This window comes from Xenopus tropicalis, chromosome 5, assembly GCF_000004195.4.
Source record: "Xenopus tropicalis strain Nigerian chromosome 5, UCB_Xtro_10.0, whole genome shotgun sequence".
In the NCBI taxonomy this organism is placed as follows: domain Eukaryota; kingdom Metazoa; phylum Chordata; class Amphibia; order Anura; family Pipidae; genus Xenopus; species Xenopus tropicalis.
This window is the reverse complement of record NC_030681.2, coordinates 44,440,707-44,464,627: the sequence shown is the minus strand read 5'-3', so window position 1 is coordinate 44,464,627 and position 23,921 is coordinate 44,440,707. Positions and strand designations below refer to the sequence as shown.

Below are 23,921 nucleotides of genomic sequence, written 5' to 3'. Positions count from 1 at the left end.
TTACTAACAAATCTGCACCCAAATTTATTACACTTAAAATGTAGTTACAAAAATACTTCACAATTCGGATTTCACCAGTGTACAAAGTGACGGGCACCTTAATTTCACTTAAGGACTTCAAATGTGTGTAACAGCTGAATACTTGCCTGTGGTCCAGCTCAATATAATACCACGAGGCGCTACAACAGATGTACCCTTCTCTTTGGTGGGTCAGTACACAGTCTCTGCACAATTCTAACATTAATATGAATATGAAATGCTAATGTAAACACAGAAACAATATGTAGATTGGAATATAGATTCCAGGACAAAAGGAACATAATGATTCTGACAGTGTATTTGATAAAACTGTGGTTCATTGGCCTAAAACACTATTATAATAGAAGATGGTCCATAACATTGTTATATAAACCCCTGCATATTTTGTCAAGTATGAACCCTATCAAGACATGGCTACACTTATATATGTGACCACCAGTCTTGTGAGAGCTTTCTTAAAGGGGTGTTTCACCTTTAAGTTAGGTTTTAGTATGTTATAGAATGTCTTATGCCAACTTTGCAATAGGTTTTTATTATTTATTCTTTATAGTTTTTGAATTATTTGGCTTTTTCTTTTCTTTCCAGCTTTCAAATAGGAGCCAAACATGATTGCTCTGTAGGGCTACAATTTTATTGTTACTTTTTATTCCAATTCTTTCTAAGCAGGCCCACTCCTATTCATATTCAATCTATTTCCCGGTTGCTAGGGTAAATAAGACCCTAGTAACCAGATAGCAGCTAAAATACCAAACTGGAGAGCTGCTGAAAAAGAGCTAAATAACAAATACCAACTGTAAAGGTGAACTGCCCCTTTAATAAAAGGCAAATATTTATGACAGTCGGGTGTGTAACAATGTAAAGGGCATTTGTGCAACAGAAAAAAAACTTCAGTTTCAGAGCAAAATGTTTGACCTTTGGGGTTACTGACACCATTAGGCAAAAGTTAGAGATGTGCTAGGTTTTCTACAACAAAAGTGAATAGCAATTCTTTTGGAGCTTGCAACACCACATCACAATAAAATATAGGATTCATGCATCAGAGAGGATTGATTTCTCCCTCCAACATTTGGTTTCTATGACAACCAATGTTTACAATTAGTTATTCACTGCCATTTTATACAATTAAAAGAAAAAGTTTGGGCACCCCCTGACAACTGGCTTTATTTGGCCAATTGACATTTTTAGTTAATTTTGTAGGTGAAAAGTAGGAAACGACTACTTATAGTCATTAAAACAAAATATTTGCAAATGCAGTTACATTTTATTTCACCATCTTTAAAACACAGGAAATAGTAGTAGTGCCCAAACTCTACTTTTAACTGCATAAACAAATGAAATAAATTATTTCTATAGTACATACAGCTAAGGATCTGTTACCAAGAATGCTCTGAATTACAGGAAAGCCATCTTCCATCGTATTTAAATAATTGAAATCTTCAGACTAATTTCCCTTTTCTTTGTAATAATAAAACAGTAGCTTGTACTGGATCTTAACTAAGATATAATTCATTCCTACTGAAGGCCCAAAGTTCAGAGATTCACACCCCAGGTATCGAGCATTCTGAATAATAGGTCCCATACCTGTATATATAATTTAATTCCTGTACTCTGCCAGAACAACCAGCACAACATATAAATAATGCACCTGAATATGTCTGTATTCAATCTTTGAGGTCTGAGATACATTGGGCCACATTAAATAATGCAATTCAACCCAAAACCAATTTTGGGTTAATTGTTTCCACATTTTTCTCCCCAGTATAGTTGACTCCTATGGAATTATTGAGAGGATAAATTAAGAAGCAGGTGACCGCAAACATCATTAGATTCACCCTTGATAAATATGTCCCCTGAACGAAAGGCAATTATCATAACAGCCATTTTGATAACACAACCCCTACTGATGAACGCCATACATGTGCTAGTGGTGTTACTGGCCAACCTGTTCTGCCTCCTCAACAACTGCATTAACAGTGCAAACAACTCACTCCAATGGCCGATGGGCATTCAGTATCAGTTGGCTATGGTTGAATAGCATGGCTAGATTAGTGTTATTTAGCAGTACATTATAAAGAGGAAGAAAAAAACTGCTAAAGTGCAACCAGTGATTTTACCTTCCCTTGTTTGGCTTTGTGTGCTTTATATGCCAGCAACGCAAGCTTTCCCTCAGGTGAAAAAGCAACGGATCTGGCAAATGCCTTATACAGAGTAGGAGCCTAGAAAAGCCACTTAAGCCCTTGTATGAAACCTGCCCTAAACATCTGTAAGCAGTTGTGTTGCTGCATTACACTTATATTTGTATATATCTGTAAATATGAGGTAAAAGACCATAACAACCATATTTTTATCCCTTTCTTTTGATAGCAGTGAGATGCAGTGAGACTTGTAAACCATAACAATCCAAAATACTGAAAAAATATACATAACACAATTACTAAAACAAAGGCAGGACATGTATGATATAATATAGGAGCAATAACAAATGGATGACAAAGTGGCTTTAACATGTTTCATCACATGTATTTTGCTGAATACAAATAGGATCCTGAGCTGAGAAGGAAAATGTTGTGTTCTCACATCCCAATTGTTGGAAAGGAATTATCAGTTGCTGGAGATCACGTTGCTAAACGTTGCTAATTCATTCTTCTCCTTGAAGGTCCCCCAAAGGTATTCTCCTATAGTTTTGTGTGGCGCCCAGGTCTAGGCATTGCAGTCGTGGAGGTGGAGGCTGTGGCTGACGCAGCAGCATCTTCAGCTTCCTCCAGTTCTTCTTGGAGTTCCTGGCTTATGCTAGACTGCAAAGCAGCCGGGGTCAGCCATTCCTTGGGTAGGCAGCTTTGCAAAAATGGGACACAGGAACTGAAGTAGGCTAGTCTGTTAACCCAACGCGGAATCTCTTTCCCGCAGAGGATCTGTGGAAAAGATATAAGAGGAGACACAAGGGGTTGGCATTTTTTTTTAGTGTAATTATTTTGGTGGTATTTTAACTCATGGCTACACACACACTATCCATTTTATTTTCAAAACAATACAAAATATTTGCCTTGAGGAATATTAGAAGGCAGGCTTATATTATTTTCTTTCACCACTACTAGGCACTAGGAGACAAACCAACTACCTCTTCAAACATACATTAATAGAGATCAACAATTCAAACAATTCAAAATCAACAATTTACACGGATACATTACCATTTTGTAGTATATTCTGCTACAGTCCAGTCTGGGTTAACCATCAAACTCACATTCTTACAACATAAATAAGACATGTAGGTATGGTTCTCAACATCTAGAAATAAAGTCAATACACTGAGAAGCCTCTATATAAACAAACCCATCCCTTCCCCCCAGATACAGCTTGCAAAGGCAACAAAATACCCAAAACGCCCTTCCATTTCTGAGGCTGTGTCAGTAAAAGAGAGTATTACCTGCTCACTGAGATTCCAATGCATGGCAATTGTAGGCCATTTTCAGGGATACTGTCACCAATGATTTCATGTGAGGGACAAAGCTTCCATTGTGTCATTGCCCCTCGGCTTTCAGGCAAGGAACAGCTTGTTATACAGAAGGACTATTTTATTGTTTGCATATTTTTTAATTAAAGCAGTAATTTTGCTGAATACAGTGCAATATGCGCATACAAATAATTCTGTCCTATTTATTGAACTAATGTTGAAAGAGGGGGGTATAATGTGCATTTAAAGGACAATGAAAGGTTAATATAAATCTAAAGTCTAAAGGCATTCTTTTTAAGTACTTACTGCATATCTAAATTCCCAGATCCCTGCTTGCTTCTCTGAGATATGGTGCTGGCAGCCTACAGCAGTGTGAAGACTACAGTGACATCACTGAAATCTCTCTCCCCTTCCTGTAGGTGCCAGCGGCAGCCTTCCTATTCTCTAAGCATGTGTGTAACTTGATCCTGTCTCCTGTTCTGAGCTACACATGCCCACCAGCCAATCAGAAGCGGATCTGGCAGAGGGGAGGGGGGGAGGGAATGAAACACATGTGCAGTATGAAGCAAGGAGGGAAAGGAAGGGAGAATACCTTTTTAGAGATGGCTGCCTGTTCTAGAAAATGTGAAGTAAGTGTGACTGAGTAAATATGTGATTAGGTGAGCCAAAAGTGTGGCGTTTTTACTAAACAATAGGAGGACTATTGGGCAGTATGCTTTTTGATTTTTGACTTGCATTCTCCATTAAAAAAGTGGAATCATGGGAAGGCAGAGAAACCCCATAGCCATGACAGTGACAATAAGTAGACCTTTATTAAGGAACATACTAAGAACAGACTCCTAGTATTGTGCTAGAGGGCACTTTATTATAAGCTCCGTTATTAGTCTGTTCATTCAGCACCCACAAATAAACTAAACAAATATCTATTTTATATGAGAAATTTTTAATTTTCTTGTTTTGTATAAATCCATTAATGACATTTTCCTTTTGTTTATCTCCCTGCTTAAATACTTTTAGTATTTACTAAAGTAAAAGCCAACATGGCTACACAGCAGACTGCCTGTCTATCCACACTGCACTGGTATAAACTAGTGTGTGGTGATGTATTCTTAGTATGGATTGGTTTACTGATCAGCTCAGAGGCACAATGCAGGCTGCAACAATTTGGGATACAGAGGAACCCTGATGCATGCAATATCCCCTCTAAGGCTTATGTTTGTGCAACTTATGACACACTGCGAACAGAAAACATAGCAAAATGTTATTTTTTACTTCCTCTGACTACTGTACCCCCCTTATTTTGGGGTACACAGATTTCAGAAAAAAAAGTATTCCTAAAAGAACAGTAACATCAAAAAGAGTGTGTTTTAAAATACAAAGTAATGACACGCTGCCTCATAGCAGCCCACTGGAAATCTCCCACAATGCCAACTATACCTGAACTGATCAATAAGATACAATTTATACGGAACACGCCCCTTCGTGCCCCCGAAACGTTACATGGTTTGCTACTATTAAAATCAGCAGGGTTTATCCCGCTAAAACAAATCCTGTTGTGCCGGTATTTTGTGCTATTTGGATCGTGGTGGAGTGCCGACGTTTCTCTAAATACTGTGCACCAGGTGGAACAGAGTGGAAAGGCCAGGGTGTGCTCACCAGCACACCCTGGCCTTTCCACTCTGTTCCACCTGGTGCACAGTATTTAGAGAAACGTCGGCACTCCACCACGATCCAAATAGCACAAAATTGGATTTTGCTTCAGAAACACTACAGGTATGGGATCCATTATCTGGAAAACCCGAAAGGCCATCTCCAGTAGACTCCATTATAAGAAAACATCTCTTTTTTTTTTTTTTTAAATGATTTACTTTTACTTTGCAATAATGCAAAAGTACCATGTACTTGATCCTGGCTAAGATATAAATAATCATTATTGGAGGTAGAACAATCATGTTGGGTTTGATTAATATTTAAAGGAGAAGGAAAGGCAAAGTCACTTGGGGGTGCCAAAATGTTAGTCACCCCCAAGTGACTTTAATTGCTTACCTTGTACCCCGGGCTGGTGCCCCTGTTAGGAGAAAACAGCACCAGCCCGGGGTACAAGTGACTTTGCCTTTCCATTCCCTTTAAGTGAATTTTTTTTGTAAAATTAAGGTATGGAGATTCCTTACAGAAAGATTACTTCTCCAGAAACCCCCAGGTCCCAAGCATTCTGGATAACAGGTGTTATACTTGTACTATATATTATATAAATAAGCTGCTGTGTAGCCATAAGGGAAAGCCATTCAAGCTGGTTAAATAGCAGATAACTGTAGAATACAATTGGTTTAGTTGTTACATAGGAATCTAGACCCACTGTATTTTACAGAGCTTATCTGCAATGTAACCTGTGCCTTTTCTCCATTTCTAGTCTGAATGGCTGCCCCCATGGCTACACAGCAATTTATTTACAAAAAACTACAGTAGCATTTCTGAAGCAAACGCACCAGTTTTACCAGTGCAGGGCAACAGTAAATTAAATTTTAATTAAACTAAAGCACTTTAATTGTTTGAAATGACTGTGCCTTTAAAATCAAATCCCTTTATCCCCATGCTGTAGCTGATGGTTTTTAGGATATATGTGCACTGAATGTGTGCAACATTAGCAACTACAGTCTGCTGAGAGCATAGAAGAGAGTTAATAATTAGCTCTGGAAGATGTGCATTCTGCTGATTCTTAACAGATGAACTGCAGAAAGAATCTGGTAATTTTGCTTAACAATAGACTGCAACTGCTCAATGATTTAAAAAGTTGACTAAACTCAATTTTTGTTAGTCCGATGCTGAACACACTGCACAACCACTGGACACAGACGGGACATCCCAGATCCTAAAGCTTTGGGGCTACTGTAGTAGAATCCAGCCCTAACAGGCCTGACCACTTTACTCTCTACTTTAAAAAAAAAAAAAAAAAGGAATCCCAGAATAAATCGAAGTTTCACATCTGCAAGGGAAAACCTTACAGGCTGAAGCGTACCCACAGGTAAATTTCAGTCAACAGATCATTTCACAAAAATAGAATGCTGAGAGTGAAACCTGGATTCCTACCCCGGTTCCTTTCTTACATACATGTGAGGAGAGGGTCACAGCGAGTGGGAACCCTCTGCCTAGTGGTTGATCCTACTTTTTGTACACTTCTGTACAGATCCAAACTGGCTACTGAGGAGGGCTAAGGAAACACACATTTAGCATATATGCAGACTATTTACAAAGGTGCACAACCAATCAGGCCCAGACTGGCAACCTGTGGATTCTGGCAAATGCCAGAGGGGCTGCAATAAGATAGATGTTTCGCCTTCTGTGTACTTGAAATGCCAGGGCCTATTGTGAATTCCAGTCCGGACCTGCAACCTATCCATTCACTAGCCACTCAAACCAATTTCTAACTTCTGCCTCAGACATCATCATTCTCATTTTACTTATAATCTAGCCTGTGACTGTCAGGTATATTGGATAACGTGCCACTATCACAGAAAAATCTATGCAGTAACAAAACACAAAGTAGAAGCTGAAGTTCACAACTGCCTCTCTGCTAGCATAGACATTGATTTAGGAGGACTGATCAGCAAGAAAAGCATTTCTCTTCTTCTAATTGAGACAACCAGTTCATATTATATGACAGATGATCATTTGCTGTATGCAACACAAACAAGGAATTTCGGCAGGTCACAACCAAGGCAGCCAGCTGTGCCAATAGGCAATAGTTCAGATCTGAGCGTTTGTTTACCCAAATGCATTACAAAAATAGATGCAAATTAGCAAGATTTTTTTACCCACAATTCAGGGTTTTCTACCCTATTTCAGCATTAGTTAGTGCACAGTCCATTAAAGTGGACTAGTCACTCAGGCATAAAAGAGCTGTATAATAAAAGCCAATTTCAAACTAATTATGAACCCCAAACTCATTTTTTTATTAAAACATCCATACCCATTATAAAAGAATTTAAAAATCCCAACTGTCAATCACATATTGTCTGCACCACCTCTATGCCTTAGTCATAGAGGTGCGGCTGGCAGTTACTTTCACTTTCAATTCACAACTTATTAGATGTTGCTGCACTCCTCACATTACCCCTACCTTCTCACAATCTAATTTTGTAACCAGTGCATGGATATGGGTATCAGGCCCCCCCCCCATACTGGCACAGAAACAAGATTTTGACACGATGCAAAGCTTGCCTTAATAACAGTTACTACTGTAACTGCCTGCTTGCTGCAACTGTGAATTCCAAGGCTGAAGAAAATAAGATTAAACTAATTTATATGATGTAAGTGAAGCTTATTTTGCTTGACAAACACAATTGAAATCTGGAATTATTTTTTAGGGTGACAGGTCCCCTTTAAGTGCACGTCAAATAAGTGTATAGACACAACAAAGGGGGCCATTGAAGCAACAAGTGGTGTCAATTTCAGGGATCTTTTGTGTCTATGTGCCTTGTACTATGCACCTTATTCAGCAAAGCAAAGATGATTGGAGTTTAGGTGCAAGGCACCAGTGGCTTTGTGAATAGTATTAAAATATATAAGTACAGGATCTGTTACCTGAAGACCCATTATCTAGAAAGCTCCAAATTATGGGAAGGAAATATCCCATAGACCCCACTATAATCAAATTATTAAAATTTCTAAAAATGATTTAATAATAATAAAACAGTACCTTGTATTTGATCCCAACTTAGATATAATTAATCCTTATTGGAAGCAAAACAGTCATATTGGGTTTATTTAATGTTTGAATGATTCTTTTTAAATAGGCTTAAAGTATGGTGATCGAAATTATGAAAAGACCACTTACTTATTCAGAAAAAAACGCAGGTCCCGAACATTCTGGATAAAAAGTCCCATACCTTTATTTCAATTTGGATTAATATTATTGCACTTTGTACAGTTATCCAGAAACCTGTATTCTAGAAAGCTCCGAATTATGGGAAGGCCATCTCCCATAGACTCCACTTTAAACTGTAATTGTAATTTTTAAAAATGATTTCCCTTTTCTCTGTAATAATAAAACAGTGCCTTGTACTTGATCGCAACTAAAATATTATTGTTAGGAGACTTTTAAAATGTCCCATGGAGAGATTAGTTGCCCGTAAAAAATCTCTGCTATCGCAGACAACTAATCTCTTCAAAATGCTGGTGCAAAGATGTACACATTGCTTCAGCTTTCCAAAGTCGTGCAAAGTTTCCTCCTGCAGGCAACTTCACAAAACACAATGGAAAATGGAAGCATTGCATAGGCCTTTCCACTGGCATTTTGAAGAGATTAGTTGCCTGTCTCTGTGGGACATTAGCCCTGAGCCCGGCCTGAGCATTCTTGATAATAGGTTCCATACCTATATTTGTGATTTAATCTGTAAATTAACTTTCTGGACTACATTTGGATACAAGTGATCTAGCCTAAAGTATCATAGTAAACTAAATATTTTGAGAACAGCTTGGACAAGTAGCCCAGTCACTTGCATGTATTAATGTTATGTTAACCATACACCAAGCATTAATATATTTCAGTTATAAAACAAAAGCCAGCTTACCTCTGATAAAGCTGATGAGAAGTGGTTGCAGTTTTTGTGCATGAGATGATAGGCATTTCCTTTGAATTCTTTTCCTAGTTCCTCTATTATTTTTTCAATATCATTTTCTGTAAAATCTGTGCTCCCCAGGGCTATCGCTTCTCTACAAAATAATGAACAGAAAGATTAATGGAACAGGCAGAATGCTTTTAGATGCTAAAGATTTTATCTGCTATGCCAGAAGTAAACGAAGTCTAAAAGAGACCTATGCATTGCATTACCCTGATATAGGATACTCTATCACTGTGCCTATAACTGTAAAAATAGAATAAAACATCCTATATATTACAAGAAAAAAGGATAAAGACTGGAGTCAGGTGAAGAACATTTGTACAGCAAGCAATTTTGTCTCAAAATCATTGGCCTATATCTTCCTCTGTATTAAAGGGATTGTTCACCTTAAAATTAACTTTTAGTATGATCTAATGATTGATATTCTGAGACAATTTGCAAATGTTCTTCATTTTTTATATTTTCTGTGGCTTTTCGATTATTGACCTTTTTGTTTAGCAGCTCTCCAGTTTTAAATTTCAGCAGCTATCTGGTTGCTATAACCCAATTTACCCTACCTTTACTGGGCAGTAGATTATATAAGAGACTGGAATCTTAATAGGAGAGGACATAAATACAAAGATAAGTAATAAAAAGTAGCAAAAACAATAAAACTGTAGCATCACAAAACAATAGTTTTTGCCTGCTGGGGTCAGTGACCGTCATTTGAAAGATGGAAAAAGTAAGAAAAAGGCGGCAAATAATTAAAAAACTATAAGAAAATAGAAGACCATTTGCAAAGTTGGTAAGAATCTGCCATGTATAGCATACTAAAAGTTAACTTAAAGGTAAACTACCCCTTTAAGCTAGTATTTGTCCACTTGGTAAATCTGGCCATATAAACTAGGACAGGGGTAGGGAACCTAAGGCTCGGGGAGCCATATGTGGCTCTTTTGATGGCTGCATCTGGCTCGCTGCCAAATCTTTAATAAATAAAATAACGTGGAGCACAGGCCATGCCGTCCTCCACATCGCATCTGGCATCCTTGGGACCCACCCTACCTTGCCCCTGCGCTCGGCGGATAGAAGACATGTTCTAAGCCTTAGAACACATCTTCTATTCCTGAGCGAGGCCACTCCCTCCTCTGCATCGCATCCGGCACCTTGGGACCCACCCTACTGCAGCATCCGCGGCCAAACATATTGTATGGCTCTCACAGAATTACATTTTAAAATATGTGGTGTTTATGGCTCTCTCAGCCAAAAAGGTTCCCGACCCCTGAACTAGGATATGCTTTTGTGGCCAGGTTGCCAGGCAGATCTTAGCCCGATTTAGTGATACAGGTTGTGGGCCAATGGTCACATTAGTGACTCTATAGTTATGCCACTGCTTTTAACACAAAATCTAAGCTGAGTTGTAACATCCCTGTGATCTTGTGATGTTACTGGCCAGACCTACCCCCAGCTGCTGCACCCTGCGTTACATTATTATTGAGGTGCGCACTGCATTTCCTCCTACATGCATGCCATTAAATTTTAGTGAGTCTTTTATATTTAGCTGAAGAAGCAGGATAATAATGGGTTTTGCAATGCCTTATCATATACTGAACACATAATTAATCACAGTTACAGGCTTGTAACAAACTTCAGTGCCACCCACTCTCAGCTGCAGTTCCTAAGGTCAATGTAAAAGTACTGTTGACAAAATTCTTTGGGTGCTACAGAATACTTACAAGTATAAAATAAAATGAAAATTTGCCTTTTAAAAGAGGGTAGAGCAGCTGCCTATCTTTGTGTTCTAGAGGCTGCTATAGCCACATAACCTACATTTATATATGCATATAATAAAAATCTTTATTCATTCACCCGCAGCCACTTGTAATCCACTTACCATCATCTCTCTGCCATTTGTTCAGTTAAAATGTCAAATCCTCCACGCTACATTATTCTGACCTGTTACAGCCTATGCCTCCTTTAATACAGTTTGTACACCAATTTGCAAATTGTAGGAGCAACACAGTGCAGTAAGATACAAAGAAGCAACTGAGCAAATGAACTGAGCAGGTAGCACCAGGAGCTGCTTCTTGCTTCAGTAATCTAAGAGGCCCCAGCAAAAGAGCAGGATGTGCTCCACTTGTATACATTCATGATGTTAGCCGTGTTAAAAAATGTAAATTGCAAAAGTGCTCCTGAGCAATTAGACAATTAGCTATATGTAGGGTATATCTATCCTTTAAAGGTCAGTGTAGGATGGTGAAAAACATAAATGAAGGACAGGACACAATACAGGGAAAAACACAGCTCAACAGACTGAAAAAAAGATCAAAAATCATAAAACAATGAACCTTGGAAAGGAAGAGAAAATAGGGTAGAATAAGATCAGAAGTCACTTTAGAAATATACACAAAGTTCCATCCACAGAGCAAATTATATACCAATACTTACTTAAATTTGAAAGTGTCTCCCAGTTCGCTGGAATCTCCCGGAGAGATTTCAAATATACCAGAGAATGGATAGGGGTGTCCACCATAAGCAAACTCTTTAGAGAAACACAAATACACAAATGTTAGTTGCAGCCCTGCTGTTATTAAAAACAGAGTACAAAGTATATTGAAATGAAATAAGAAACAGATGTTTCTTATTTCAAACATACCTTATTCGGTTCGGGGTGGGGAATGCACTAGTAGACTTGTCAGCTATCAATTTAGAGAAGCAATATAGAACCAATTTCTAATATCCTCCCTTGATTGACTTATACAATATAAATTCTTATATCAACTATACCTATCCCTAGTAAAGCTACATTCAAAAAATTAATAGAAAAAGACATTAAAAGACATTTTGCACTGTTTTCAAATCCAAAGATGTTTCAGGATACCTGTCCAGCCATCTGCAGCCATCCTGCTACCCCCTCAGTCTCCACTGCAATATTAAGTGTAGAGGAGACTGAGCGTTATTATTCCTCTGTCCTCCCTCTTTCTCCCTTTTCACCTTTTTTACCCCAAAATAGGTAAAATTACATATTTAAAGGCACATTAAAATGACTTTATCCTTTATAACACTCATAAGACTGTATGTTTTCTTAATTCTTTCACATTTGTGTTTTATGAAGGAGCTAGTAAATATAAAGCAAATATGGGCCTGCATGAATGAGTAAACTCACTAATGTAAGTGCTGGGCCCAGGTGCTCATACCTGAGCCTTTAGCATAGAGGGTGGGAAATTCTTGAATGCACAAGCAGGACCCGAACACAACAGATTTGTAAGAATAAAATGTACTAATATTTTTTAAAAAAAAGTTGTTAATTATGAAAAGCCTTATGCATTTCCTGGTCTCATATAGTGCCTAGCCATAGGCTAACATTACATGTCAAAACAGTCTCCATAACATTTAGTACTATTCCACTAGAGGGGCAGAACCTTTTGAAGGACCAATGCAGCCCCCCTCTACTTTAAAGGAGAAGGAAAGACACAGTCACTGGGGGTTTGCCTAATGTTAGTGACTGGAGTCACCTACCTGATAACCGGTGCTATGGTTTAAAGAAAACTACTCTGGCCTGGGGTACTCTATACTGAACACCACGGAGAGATCCACATTCTGCTTCTTCTTTTTCCACATGGGTGTGCATGCTCAGTAGAGGGAAAAGCTGAACATTATGGGGCTGATTTACTAACCCACGAATCCGACCCGAATTGGAAAAGTTCCGACTTGAAAACGAACATTTTGCGACTTTTTAGTATGTTTTGCGATTTTTTCGTTACCAATAAGATTTTTGCGTAAAAACGCGAGTTTTTCGTATCCATTACGAAAGTTGCGTAAAAAGTTGCGCATTTTTCGTAGCGTTAAAACTTATGCGAAAAGTTGCGCATTTTTCGTAGCGTTAAAACTTAAAGCTACGAAAAATGCGCAACTTTTCGCGTAAGTTTTAACGCTACGAAAAATGCGCAACTTTTTACGCAACTTTCGTAATGGATACGAAAACTCGCGTTTTTACGCAAAAATCGTATTGGTAACGAAAAATTCGTAAAGAATCCGAAAAAATCGCAAAACATACGAAAAAAATCGCAAAATACCGATCATTACGAAAAAAACGCAATCGGACTCCATTCGACCCGTTCGTGGGTAAGTAAATCAGCCCCTATATATAAAAAAAAAAAACAAAAAAAAACAACCCAACCTTTTTCACTCGTGGGCATGCATCAGCCCCAGGGGATTGAAAAAAAGTAGAAGCAGTAGAAAGGGACTGCACGACGGTTCCCCAGGTGTCCAAATACCACTAGTAAAGAGTATTGGGTAAGTGATTGCAATCACCAGGGAGTGAATATCTTTGGCACCCTCTGTGATTGAGACTTTTCTTCTTCTTTAAGTCTGACACCACTGTATGGACTGTATTGAATGTTTGGGGGAAAGGTTTCTCCAAAAAGCATATTCTTTTTTCAGTAATTTTACTGCACAGAGTGACTAGCATGTTTGCATTTTGGAGTAGCTATATTTAGGATTTTAAATTTGTCAAAATGTGTACTTTAAAAAAATATATAGTTTTCTGGAGAAAATTAACTACACAGAAAAACACATACAGCTTCGGGCCATAGGAGATGCTGTGGGTTGCCAAAATAAAATATAATTTCTGATATTTTGCCTTCATAACATATCAACTATATGGAAAAGTGTACAGTATGATTTGTGCTACTCTGCTGCTGTTACTCATTCAGTATTTGTACCTACCTCTTCCATATACCTGAATTCCAGAGTGGAAAACACCTATTCCGAGGGAGGATGTATATTCATTAATCCAGTACTGAAAGAAAAGAGAAACATACATCAAGATATATTTTATATATTTTATTTAGACTGATTTAAGATCCTTGTGATACAAACATATTAGGGTAGATTCCTTTAGGAGCCATTTGACATGGCGCATGTATACCCTGTGTTCTTGTGGCTGGCATTTTTATATTTTGGTCTATATAATGCAAACACTGTGCACAACCAAATATAAACAAATCTATCAAATTTATAGGTAGTCTTAATGAAAAATCATGGACAGACTTTTAAAAATGTATTTATTTATTTTTTAACATGTTAACAGCCACTATATTCTTACAGATACATTTGGGAATAACTAAGGACACACCTAAAAAAGGTTGCCCCACTGGTAGTCTGTTAGTTACTCTGACCTTTAGGCTAATGCCACACAAGGGCTGATGTTGGCATTTAAACACGAAAACTTAAACTTGCATTTTGGAAAAGATATCTGCCGTGTGTGCGGGCAAAGAGAAAAAAAGCTAATGTCAGCGTTTGGCTGATTCTTGGTCTGGGCTTTTCCGCGAATGTGGCATTAGCCTTATGTTATAAATCTGAATAGGATCCAGCCAGCAAACATGATTCTGTAGTGGAAATCAGTGCATGGGATCAGGAACACTTTCCAAAACCATGTCTGTAAACACAATTCATCACCGCATTCCCAAAAGTTAACACTTTAACCATGCAAAGATAATACTATATATAAACATGATCAATAAACACTGCCGCTTCTCTGGGTCCAAGTTAAGTGAAAAACTTTCCTGTGGGCTTACAAATTAAAATCTGAAAATCATGGACACTATCTCCTCTGTACTAAAGAGGATAAGGACCATCTGGTTTGTTATCAGCACACAGTCCAAAAGCGAGCATTGATGATGGTATGGGGGTGCATTAGTGCATATGGCATGGGGAGCTTGCGCATCTGGAAAGGACCAGTAATGCTGAATAATAAAATGACCTGCCTACAGCTCAGACATGTCACCCATTGAAAACATTTGCGCACTATGAAAGAAAAATTGTAACACCCTGAAATGTTGAGCAGGGAGAATCCTGTATCAGGCAAGAATAGCATTTCATTTTTAGAAATACAGCTATTGGTCTCCTCAGTTCCCAAATGGAAACAGTGTTGTTAGAACTAGAAAAGATGCAACCCAGTGGGAAACATGTCCCTGCCCTAACTTTTGTGAAAAGTGTTGGTGGCAATAAAATTTCTCAGTTTTAACATGCAATACATTTCCTTTGTACTACCTGCAATAAAACAGAGTTTGAATGATTTGCAAATCATTGCAGTCAGGAACCCTTACAATATGTAAGAACAGAATGCAAACTGTAAATTTAGTGACCTGTGGGAGCCCTCCTGCCAGGACAAAGACGTGCACGGGAACACAACCACAATGGAAGTTCAAACTTGTTCAGTTTATTCTTATGTGATCATAGCTTTTATACCCCATGTATACATGCAGATACAAAGGAACCATTATTAAAAAAAAAAAAAAGATGGAGTAGAACCTCATTAGCTTCAAAGATGGCCTAGCTCAGGGGTCGGGAACCTTTTTGGCTGAGAGAGCCATAAACACCACATATTTTGAAATGTAATTCCATGAGAGCCATACAATATGTTTAAGCCGGGCCTTGATTTGCGGCTGCCTGTGGAGGATGATGCGGCTTCAGGCCTGTTCGGCCAGGGATGCTGCGGGGCAAGGTAGGATGGGTACCAAGGATGCTGGATGCGATGCGGAGGAGGGTGTGGCCTGCGCTCGGCCAATAGAAGACGTGTTCTATGCCTTAGAACACGTCTTCTATCCGCTGAGCGCAGGCCACGCCCCCCGTAATTTTTTTTATTAAAGATTTGGCAGTGAGCCAGATGCAGCCATCAAAAGAGCCACATCTGGCTCCCGAGCCATAGGTTCCCTACCCCTGGCCTAGCTCATTAGCTTCAGAGATGGCCTTCAATGCGGGACAGGAATTTTAAGGAGGACACAAGGAGTAGAAGATGCGTCAGTGCATAAATAAGGTTAACTTGTTTTTCAAGGCATATATTTCGCAAGGTGCAAGCTGTGCAAGGGTACTATTTGGGAAAAACAACTATTATGGGATTTTCAAGCCTTGCTGGTTGCTGTTACAAAATGGAGATACATTTCTAAAATGGAGTATGATATGCTAAGCATCAAAGTTATCAAAATACATGCATATATGAATATATGATTATATCGATATGAAAATATAGGATATTATATCAAACCTCACACATATTTCACACAGTGTCCCAGCCTGTTTGGGCAATGGGGATGTAGAACACAAACAAAACATGAATGGATGCATGAGATGGAAACTCAGCCATATTTGTATTGCCTATAATGTTACATGCAGTCAGCATAACATTAGCTCCACTATGACCTCTTAGTGACAGATGTGCAATTCAAAGACTAAAAATGCCTACAATTATGTCAGAATCAATACATTTTCTCCAATGCACAAAGCATCCATAAGTTATGAAGAGTGCACTGGGTATTGTGTGGTCTCTAACACTACATTGATTAGCAGCAATTCTGCACATACAGTGTCAGCCTTTAATCTCATGCTAGCCGCTTCTATCAATGCAGAAACACATGCTGTGTGAACAAGATAGAAGCATTTTCCAGGAAACAAGAAAAGCAATCACGACTGAAGAAGCATATGTATCACATTTATGCAAAAATATTTACACTTCTCAGCACAAAGTATCATTATGGCCTTTTTGTGGAACTGTATATACCTGCTAATCTCCGGGCATAAAGTTCAAAGATCAGCTATATACATATATTTCACTCCAGGGGTCCATTCCTACCAGACTGGTTACACTGTGTTTTACTGTTAGCATTGAAATTTTAACAAAGTTTAAAAGTGCTGTTTTTTGGGGGGGCTTGGGCAGAGATATACTTAATAATCTATGTAATCAACCAGGCTGACCTATCTTCACCTTAGCAGGGAGCTACAAATAGGCTATGCTTCTTGTTTAAACTTTAGAAGCTAAAATTGTCTGTGACAAGCCTAGACTGGGATTCAAAATAGGCCCTGGCATTTTCAGTACACAGAGGCCAAATAGCCCCTACCAGCCCTTAAATAGTGTTTATGACAGCAGCCCCTCTGCCATTTGACAGAATCCACAGTCTTGGCCTGGTCCATAGCCTTGCTAAAGCTATATATCAGGAAGGCCTGTTGGAGGGCCCTACACAGGGGCAGCTAAACTGCTAAATCAGTCTGAAGGGGACAAATCGGCAGCTTAAAATCTGCCACATATGGCCACCTGTTTGTGCAGACAGGGTGACATTTTGCTTTGCAAGTTCATGGTTGAAACCTCATCTTAAAGTAAGAGCAGTTTCATTAGACTTATAAGTATACTGGCAGCATTGGATTTATGGAGAACTGGTTTAGCTGCTATAGACACTTGCATTGTAGGCTTAAAGGCTTAAATGTCTTCAGTTTTTCCATATTATATACCTCCTGCCGCTGAGTGTACATTAGTTGTATTAGCACAGACTAATTCTACAGGAAACTGCAGGGTCCATTTTTAACAATTAAGAAGCATGTAAAGAGACAGACCTGGTGGAAATAGAGTGTATATAGTGACAGCAGAGAAATAACACACAGGAATGAAATTTGTCCTATTTTAGACCTATAGAGAAAAAAAACTCTGAATGGCGACCTCTTAAATATGGTCACAGATCAATCTTCTATAGCAGTGCTGTCCAACTGGCGGCCCGCGGGCCGACCCCCCTCTGTGTGGCCCCCCACCTGTCTGGCTGCTTTGATGGCTTACTCTTGTGTAAGCTTTAAAATGGTATCAGTCCTGTGATTAACTGGCCCCCCCTGCATGATTCTCACCTCAGATTCAGGCTGTAATCAGGCTGTATTGTTTAAATATGTAATCCCCTGTGTTGTTCACACCTTTTAATCTCTGCATTGTTCACCCCCTGCAGTGTTCACACCTCAGGCTCAGGCTGTAATCACCCCCATTGTTCCCTTGTTCACACCTCAGGAGCAGTAGAAACCCACAAATAATCCCTGCATACTACAAAAAGAACATATACTGAGGTGGTACTTCAATTAAAAAGTTTTTTAATATATAGTTATTGTGCAGACTGTAGGAGCAGTGCCAGCATTGTGTCACTGTAGGCTGCCTGTGTGTGCCATACACACAGGCATCATAGGGCAAGCAGAGTATGGCACACACAGGCAGGGTAGGGAAGGCAGAGTATGGCACACACAGGCAGGGTAGGGCAGGCAGAGTATGGCACACACAGGCCAAGTATGGCACAAACCAGCCAAGAATGGCACACACAGTGAAAGTATGGCACACAGGCAGGGTAGGGAAGGCAGAGTATGGCACACACAGGCAGGGTAGGGCAGGCAGAGTATGGCAGGTTTTTGCTGTACTACAACTATTAATATGGGTATGGTCATGTGATAACATGGGTGTGGTTTCAAGTGGGTGCGGTTTCAAAAAGGGGAGTGGTCAAAACTGGCTTCCATTATCGGCCCTCCACCACGTAGGTCGGAAAAAGTCCGGCCCTCGGTACAACATAAGTTGGACAGCACTGTTCTATAGTATCCAAACTAGTACTCCTCCCAATCTCCTAAAAGCCACAGGCTGCCACCATAAAGAAGATACTGGGGAAGCTCATGCAATCACAAGTAGGGGGATCTGTTGTACGGATAGCCCTGAATTATAGGAAGGCTGTTGCCCATAGGCTCCATATTTATCATATAGCGTACATTTTTAAGAATGATTTCCTTTCTCTCTGTGATAATAAAACAGTACCTTTTGCTTAATGGAAGCAAAACAATCCTGTTGGGTTTATTTTATGTTTAAATGATTTTCTTTAAAGGAGAAAGAAAGGCAAAAACTAAGTAAGCTTTATCAGAAAGGTCTATGTAAATACAGCCATAACAACTCACAGAAACGCTGCACTGAGTTCTCTGTCAAAAGATTTGTGTGTCTGTTTTTCTCTGCCAGAGACACGCGGCTCTCTCCTCTCTCCTGCTCCCCCCTCCCTCCAGAATGCTAAGCACTCCCTCCCTCCCTTAGGAATGTGGATCTGAGCCAATCAGCAGGAAGCTTCCTCATAGTCTAACTAACTGAGCATGTACACTGGTCTGGGTCTCGGTGCAGGAGTGAGGCATTATAGGAACTTTCTTTACATTGCTCAGCATTTTTTCTTCCTGTTTGGCTTCTGATCATCTGAACAGGAGAAATATGGGGAGACTTAAGGGCACTATTGAGCGAACTGAAGGTATGCTTGCAGCTTGAGATTAACTCTTTATTAGCCTTTCCTTCTCCTTTAATAAAAATGGTATGGAGATTCAACTTACAGAAAGACCTCTTATTAGGAAAATCCCAGGTCCTGAGCCTTCTGCATAATAGATCATATACCTGTATATGTTTTCTACATGTTTTTCCATGACCCAGAGAAATATATGCATGTATATGTATTTGGGTATATTACCTGGACAGGTTGGTTGGCAGCCAAGGAGTGCAGGAAGGCCATTGTGCGCAGAAAATTGGCAGGGACTTGGCCATAAATCTGCTGTTTACATTTGTAAAGCAGCATTACTCTGACAAAAATCTTGCTGTATTCATGCACTCACACCAATATATACAGCCCAGTATTCCTGCACTCACATTGGAGTATAATCATCATTGTTCCTGCACATATACTGGCACGTAATTCCCAATATTTCATCATTCACATAAAGAGATTATTTCCAAAATTCCTGAAAAAAAGATGCTTTTTTTTTTTTTTTTTTTACTGCTTCAGACACTTTAGCAAATATTTGCGCACGTCAACTCTCCTGAATACTGCAGGTTTAACAGTTTTGCTCTACTCTCCTAGTTCCCTGACCTAACAACCCAGTCTCCCAATTTCCATACTTTGCACCCAACTGAAACAGCCATAACCCTTTGAAATTACCTTACACACGAAAATAGCATGCTATGGCCTGCACTGTGTCAACACTGATGACCCAATGCTGTATGTGCTTACCATAGCTATAACATATAAGTAAAGTACCTGGCAACCAAGAGTTTTTTTTGGCCGATCTCCCACTCCTGCCCTGATGAAGCTGGGAAAGAATGTGGGAGATCACTGCCCTAGCAGCACTGGCATCTAGAAGTCTTGAAGATAAAAGCATCACAAAATTAACTGCTACTTACCATCCTCTTGTCACCTCACAGATGTCCCCTTCAACCACCCCACAATAGTGCAGGAAGAAAATTCAACTCTAAAGCTGGCCATACACGGGCAGATCCGCTCGCTTGGCGATGTCGCCAAGCGAGCGGATCTTCACCCGATATCCCCACCTACGGGTGGCGATATCGGGGAGGCATGTAGGCGAATTCGATCATTTGGCCCTGGGGCCAAACGATCGAATTCTGCACGCGGCAATGGGGCAGTCAGTTCGGGGACCGCATCAACGAGCCGATCAGGCCAGATGTCGGCCAGGCCCCTTGGATCTGCCCCTACACGGGCCGATAAGCTGCCGAATCGGTCCAAGGGACCGATATCAGCAGCTGTAATCGGCCCGTGTATGGGGACCTTTAAGCTGGCCATACACGGGCAGAGCCGCTCGCTTGGCGATGTCGCCAATCGAGTGGATCTTCACCCGATATCCCCACCTACGGGTGGTGATATTGGGGAGGCATGTAGGCGAATTCAATTGTTTGGCCCTTGCTTTACCATTGTGTATTGCGCATTTTGCATGTGTTTGACAGGCACATTGACCAATCTATTTCACACGCGTGCAAATATTCGCACATTATTGGACATATTATGTTTGTGCCCCAACATGGCCACCTGTAACTGGAGCTCCCTTGCAGTGGGATGGGCAGAATGCTTGACAGGGATGGGGATGGGGAAGGGGGGGGGGGATTTGGTTAAAGAACTACTATTGTTTTCTCCATCTCGAGTGCGCACTCTGTTTTAGTAAATAGGTTCCCTTTAATCATTCCCTTCCTGTGAGGCATTAATTTAACATCTGGCTCTGCTATTGGCTTTTTACATCACGTTTGGAGTAGCCAGCACACACAGCCCCCTAAAACCTTGTGTATTCTAGCTTCCATTCAAAAGTCTAATAAAGGAATAATGAGATACTGAATTCTTACTGGAGTGCCTGCCTCAGGCTTTTCTACTTTACATGGCTGAATGGCAGTGACCAGCTTATGGAGAGACAGAGCACCCAGATGATACAAACAGAAGGACTGACACAATTTTATATTGTGACTCATCGGATACATAGGTTAGCATGGAAACCACTAGGGGGTTATATATGCAGTTATTATCTTTCCACAACCATAGTGACTTACAGACAGCAGCATAACCTGTCTAATGGTATTACAGTCACTAGTGATTTATGGGGGGGGGGGGGGGACAGTGGAAACCCCGCTCTTTATAGGGATATTAAAAAAAAAAGATAATTTTTTTTTTTTAAAAAGATTCTGTTTATTTACATTCCATACACTGCACATCAGGGGAGGGCATTGTACCGCACAGCTAACAATCGAGAAATAAAGGCAACATGCAAAAACTATACAAATTAAGAATGAAGAAATCATTAACATGGCAGCAATTACACCTGCTTCCCTCCTATGAATGCTGAATAACTCCCAACACTACATGGATATCCAGTACAGGTATGGGATCCGTTAGCTGGAAACCCGTTATCCAGAAAGCTCCGAATTACAGAAAGCCAGTCTCCTATAGACTCCATTATAATGAAATAATTCAGATTTTTAAAATTGATTTTCTTTTTCTCTGTAATAACAAAACTGTACCCTATATTTGATCCCATCTAAGATATAATGAATCCTTATTGGATGCAAAATAATTATATTGGGTTTAATCAATGTTTTATTGATTTTTTAAGTATACTTAATGTATTGTGATCCAAATTACAGAAAGATCCCTTATTGGTCCTGAGCATTCTGGATAATGGGTCCTATACCTGTACTCTAGAAACGTAAAGGCATTTACAAACATTGTTTGGGTTGAACACTTGCACATGTAATAACCGCCTCAAATACTATATGAATAGTGGTGCACTTTAGCCATGCCTTATTCTCCCAAATATTTAGCATAACATTCCCTTCACTTTGTAAAGCAGTGTGATATGATGGCACTTTATAAATAATAACATTAAAAATGTCCCTGTGTCCCTATTGTTATTATTATCCTTTACATAGCAGTGACAAAACCACATAGCACTCCAGTGGTGGAAGGTAGCAATGCTACCCACTGCATCCCCTCAAGATGCTTTGTTACTGCAAGGTAACTAGACACAGTTATGGGATCTCTGCCAGATTTAGCCCACAAGTATCCAGGCAGGATGGGGGGGTGTATGTATGTATGTATGTATGTATGTATGTATGTATGTACAGGGGCGGGCCGAGCCGACCGGGCGCCCTAGGCAACCGGTCGGCCACCACGCCCCCGCACCGCGCACCCCCCGTTTTGTTTGGCGCGCATGCGCAGTTTGAGAGCGGGGCAATGGGCGATGCGAAATGGATCGCAGACTAGGGGTAGGCAGGAGAGGCTCCTGCCTGGCGCCCCCCAATCGTTGCGCCCTAGGCAGGTGCCTCTTCTGCCTACCCCTAGTTCCGGCCCTGTGTATGTATGTATGTATGTACGTATAACTTTATTTATAAAGCGCCACAAGGGTATGCAGCGCTGTACAATCTTACAAAATTACACACAGGGAGGACAAGCGTTATAATTAATAAATTAATATAAAAAGAGGTCCCTGTCCCATAGAGCTTACAATCTAATGGGTGTTTTTTATATATATATATATATATATATATATATATATATATATATATATATATATATATAGGAGTATGCATTTCTCCACTGAAATCTGCTCCATGTGGCTGCACCTGTGTGGCATTAGCCGTAGGCACAGGCTCCTTGTTGCCTATACATTAACACCACATTGCTATTTCCTGTATTTGCTTTTTCTCTGTAATAAGACATTAAACATGAATGCATTTTGATAACTGAATAACATTTTTTGTTAATGCTTACATTTTTAAAGTTGATTTAAGGCCTGTTAGCAAATAGTATGGAAAAAACTTGTATCCATAAACCCCAGGTCCCAAGCATCCCGGTTATTAGATCCCATACCTGTTTTGTACAATTGTGGATACTGTTTCTTGTTGATGTAGCGCATTAAAGCACAGGAGTAAGCAGTAGAGTAGCTCGTACCTATTGATAAGTACCAATACAGCACTGCTGCCGGGGTTTCCTTGCTCGATGGGATGAGGGGACCACAGAATGAGAATAGCAAGACAGAAAGCGCAGATTGTAGAAATATGGGAAGATCTAGGATTGCTTATATGCCCGGGGAAGAGGATAGTACGGACATACACAAATGGCCAGTAAGGAGCAACAGGCCGCCTAACCGGCCCATTCACTTACCATATCATACACGTTGAGGATGACGGGCTGGTTGGCCATTCTTCCCTTCCTGACAATACCCAGGGTAACCACAAAGACGGGAATCCCTGTGCCGTGGGGACACGCCAAGCTGAGCGCCTTCCGGCCCGGTGGCTACTAATTTGCTGATGTAAGCAGAGGGGTAAGAAAGCCGCTCGGGTTACAGGTCATGGCCCGGACAAGAATGCCCAAGGGGCTTGTGGGTATCAGAAGGACTCCGGGATCCCCTGGCTGCCAGTCCTGGAGGGATCGTTATCAAAGATAAGGGGTGGACAGGAGGCACGGGTTACAAAGCGCAGCATCCTCTCTTTGTACCGCTCGCCCTTTTCTTTACAGCATACCGCAAACTGTTCTAGCAAAACCGGTCCTTCCCCGGCTGCAGTTGGACTAGCAATCAGCACCTCCCAATGCCAAGACCGAACCCTAATGCCACAAGCTAGCAGCGTACGGCGGCCGCCAAGGCTCAAACTTGTTCAATGTGCGAAGCGGAAAATTCAGCCTCTCTGAGGGGGTGGGTGAGGTCAGGAATGTCGCGAATATAGAGGATGGGGGAAA

The 23,921-nt window shown here is 40.2% G+C and overlaps 1 protein-coding gene across 1 annotated transcript; it reads right to left on the bottom strand.

Moving 5' to 3' along the window:
* Positions 1-23,921, bottom strand: desi2 (desumoylating isopeptidase 2). Its single transcript, XM_002942195.5, has 5 exons — positions 23,349-23,921; positions 13,819-13,891; positions 11,539-11,632; positions 9,064-9,205; positions 1-2,951 (listed from the first exon to the last, which is right to left on the bottom strand). Exons 1-5 carry the CDS (start codon positions 23,385-23,387, stop codon positions 2,715-2,717), a joined length of 585 nt encoding a protein of 194 aa, XP_002942241.1. The 5' UTR covers positions 23,388-23,921; the 3' UTR covers positions 1-2,714.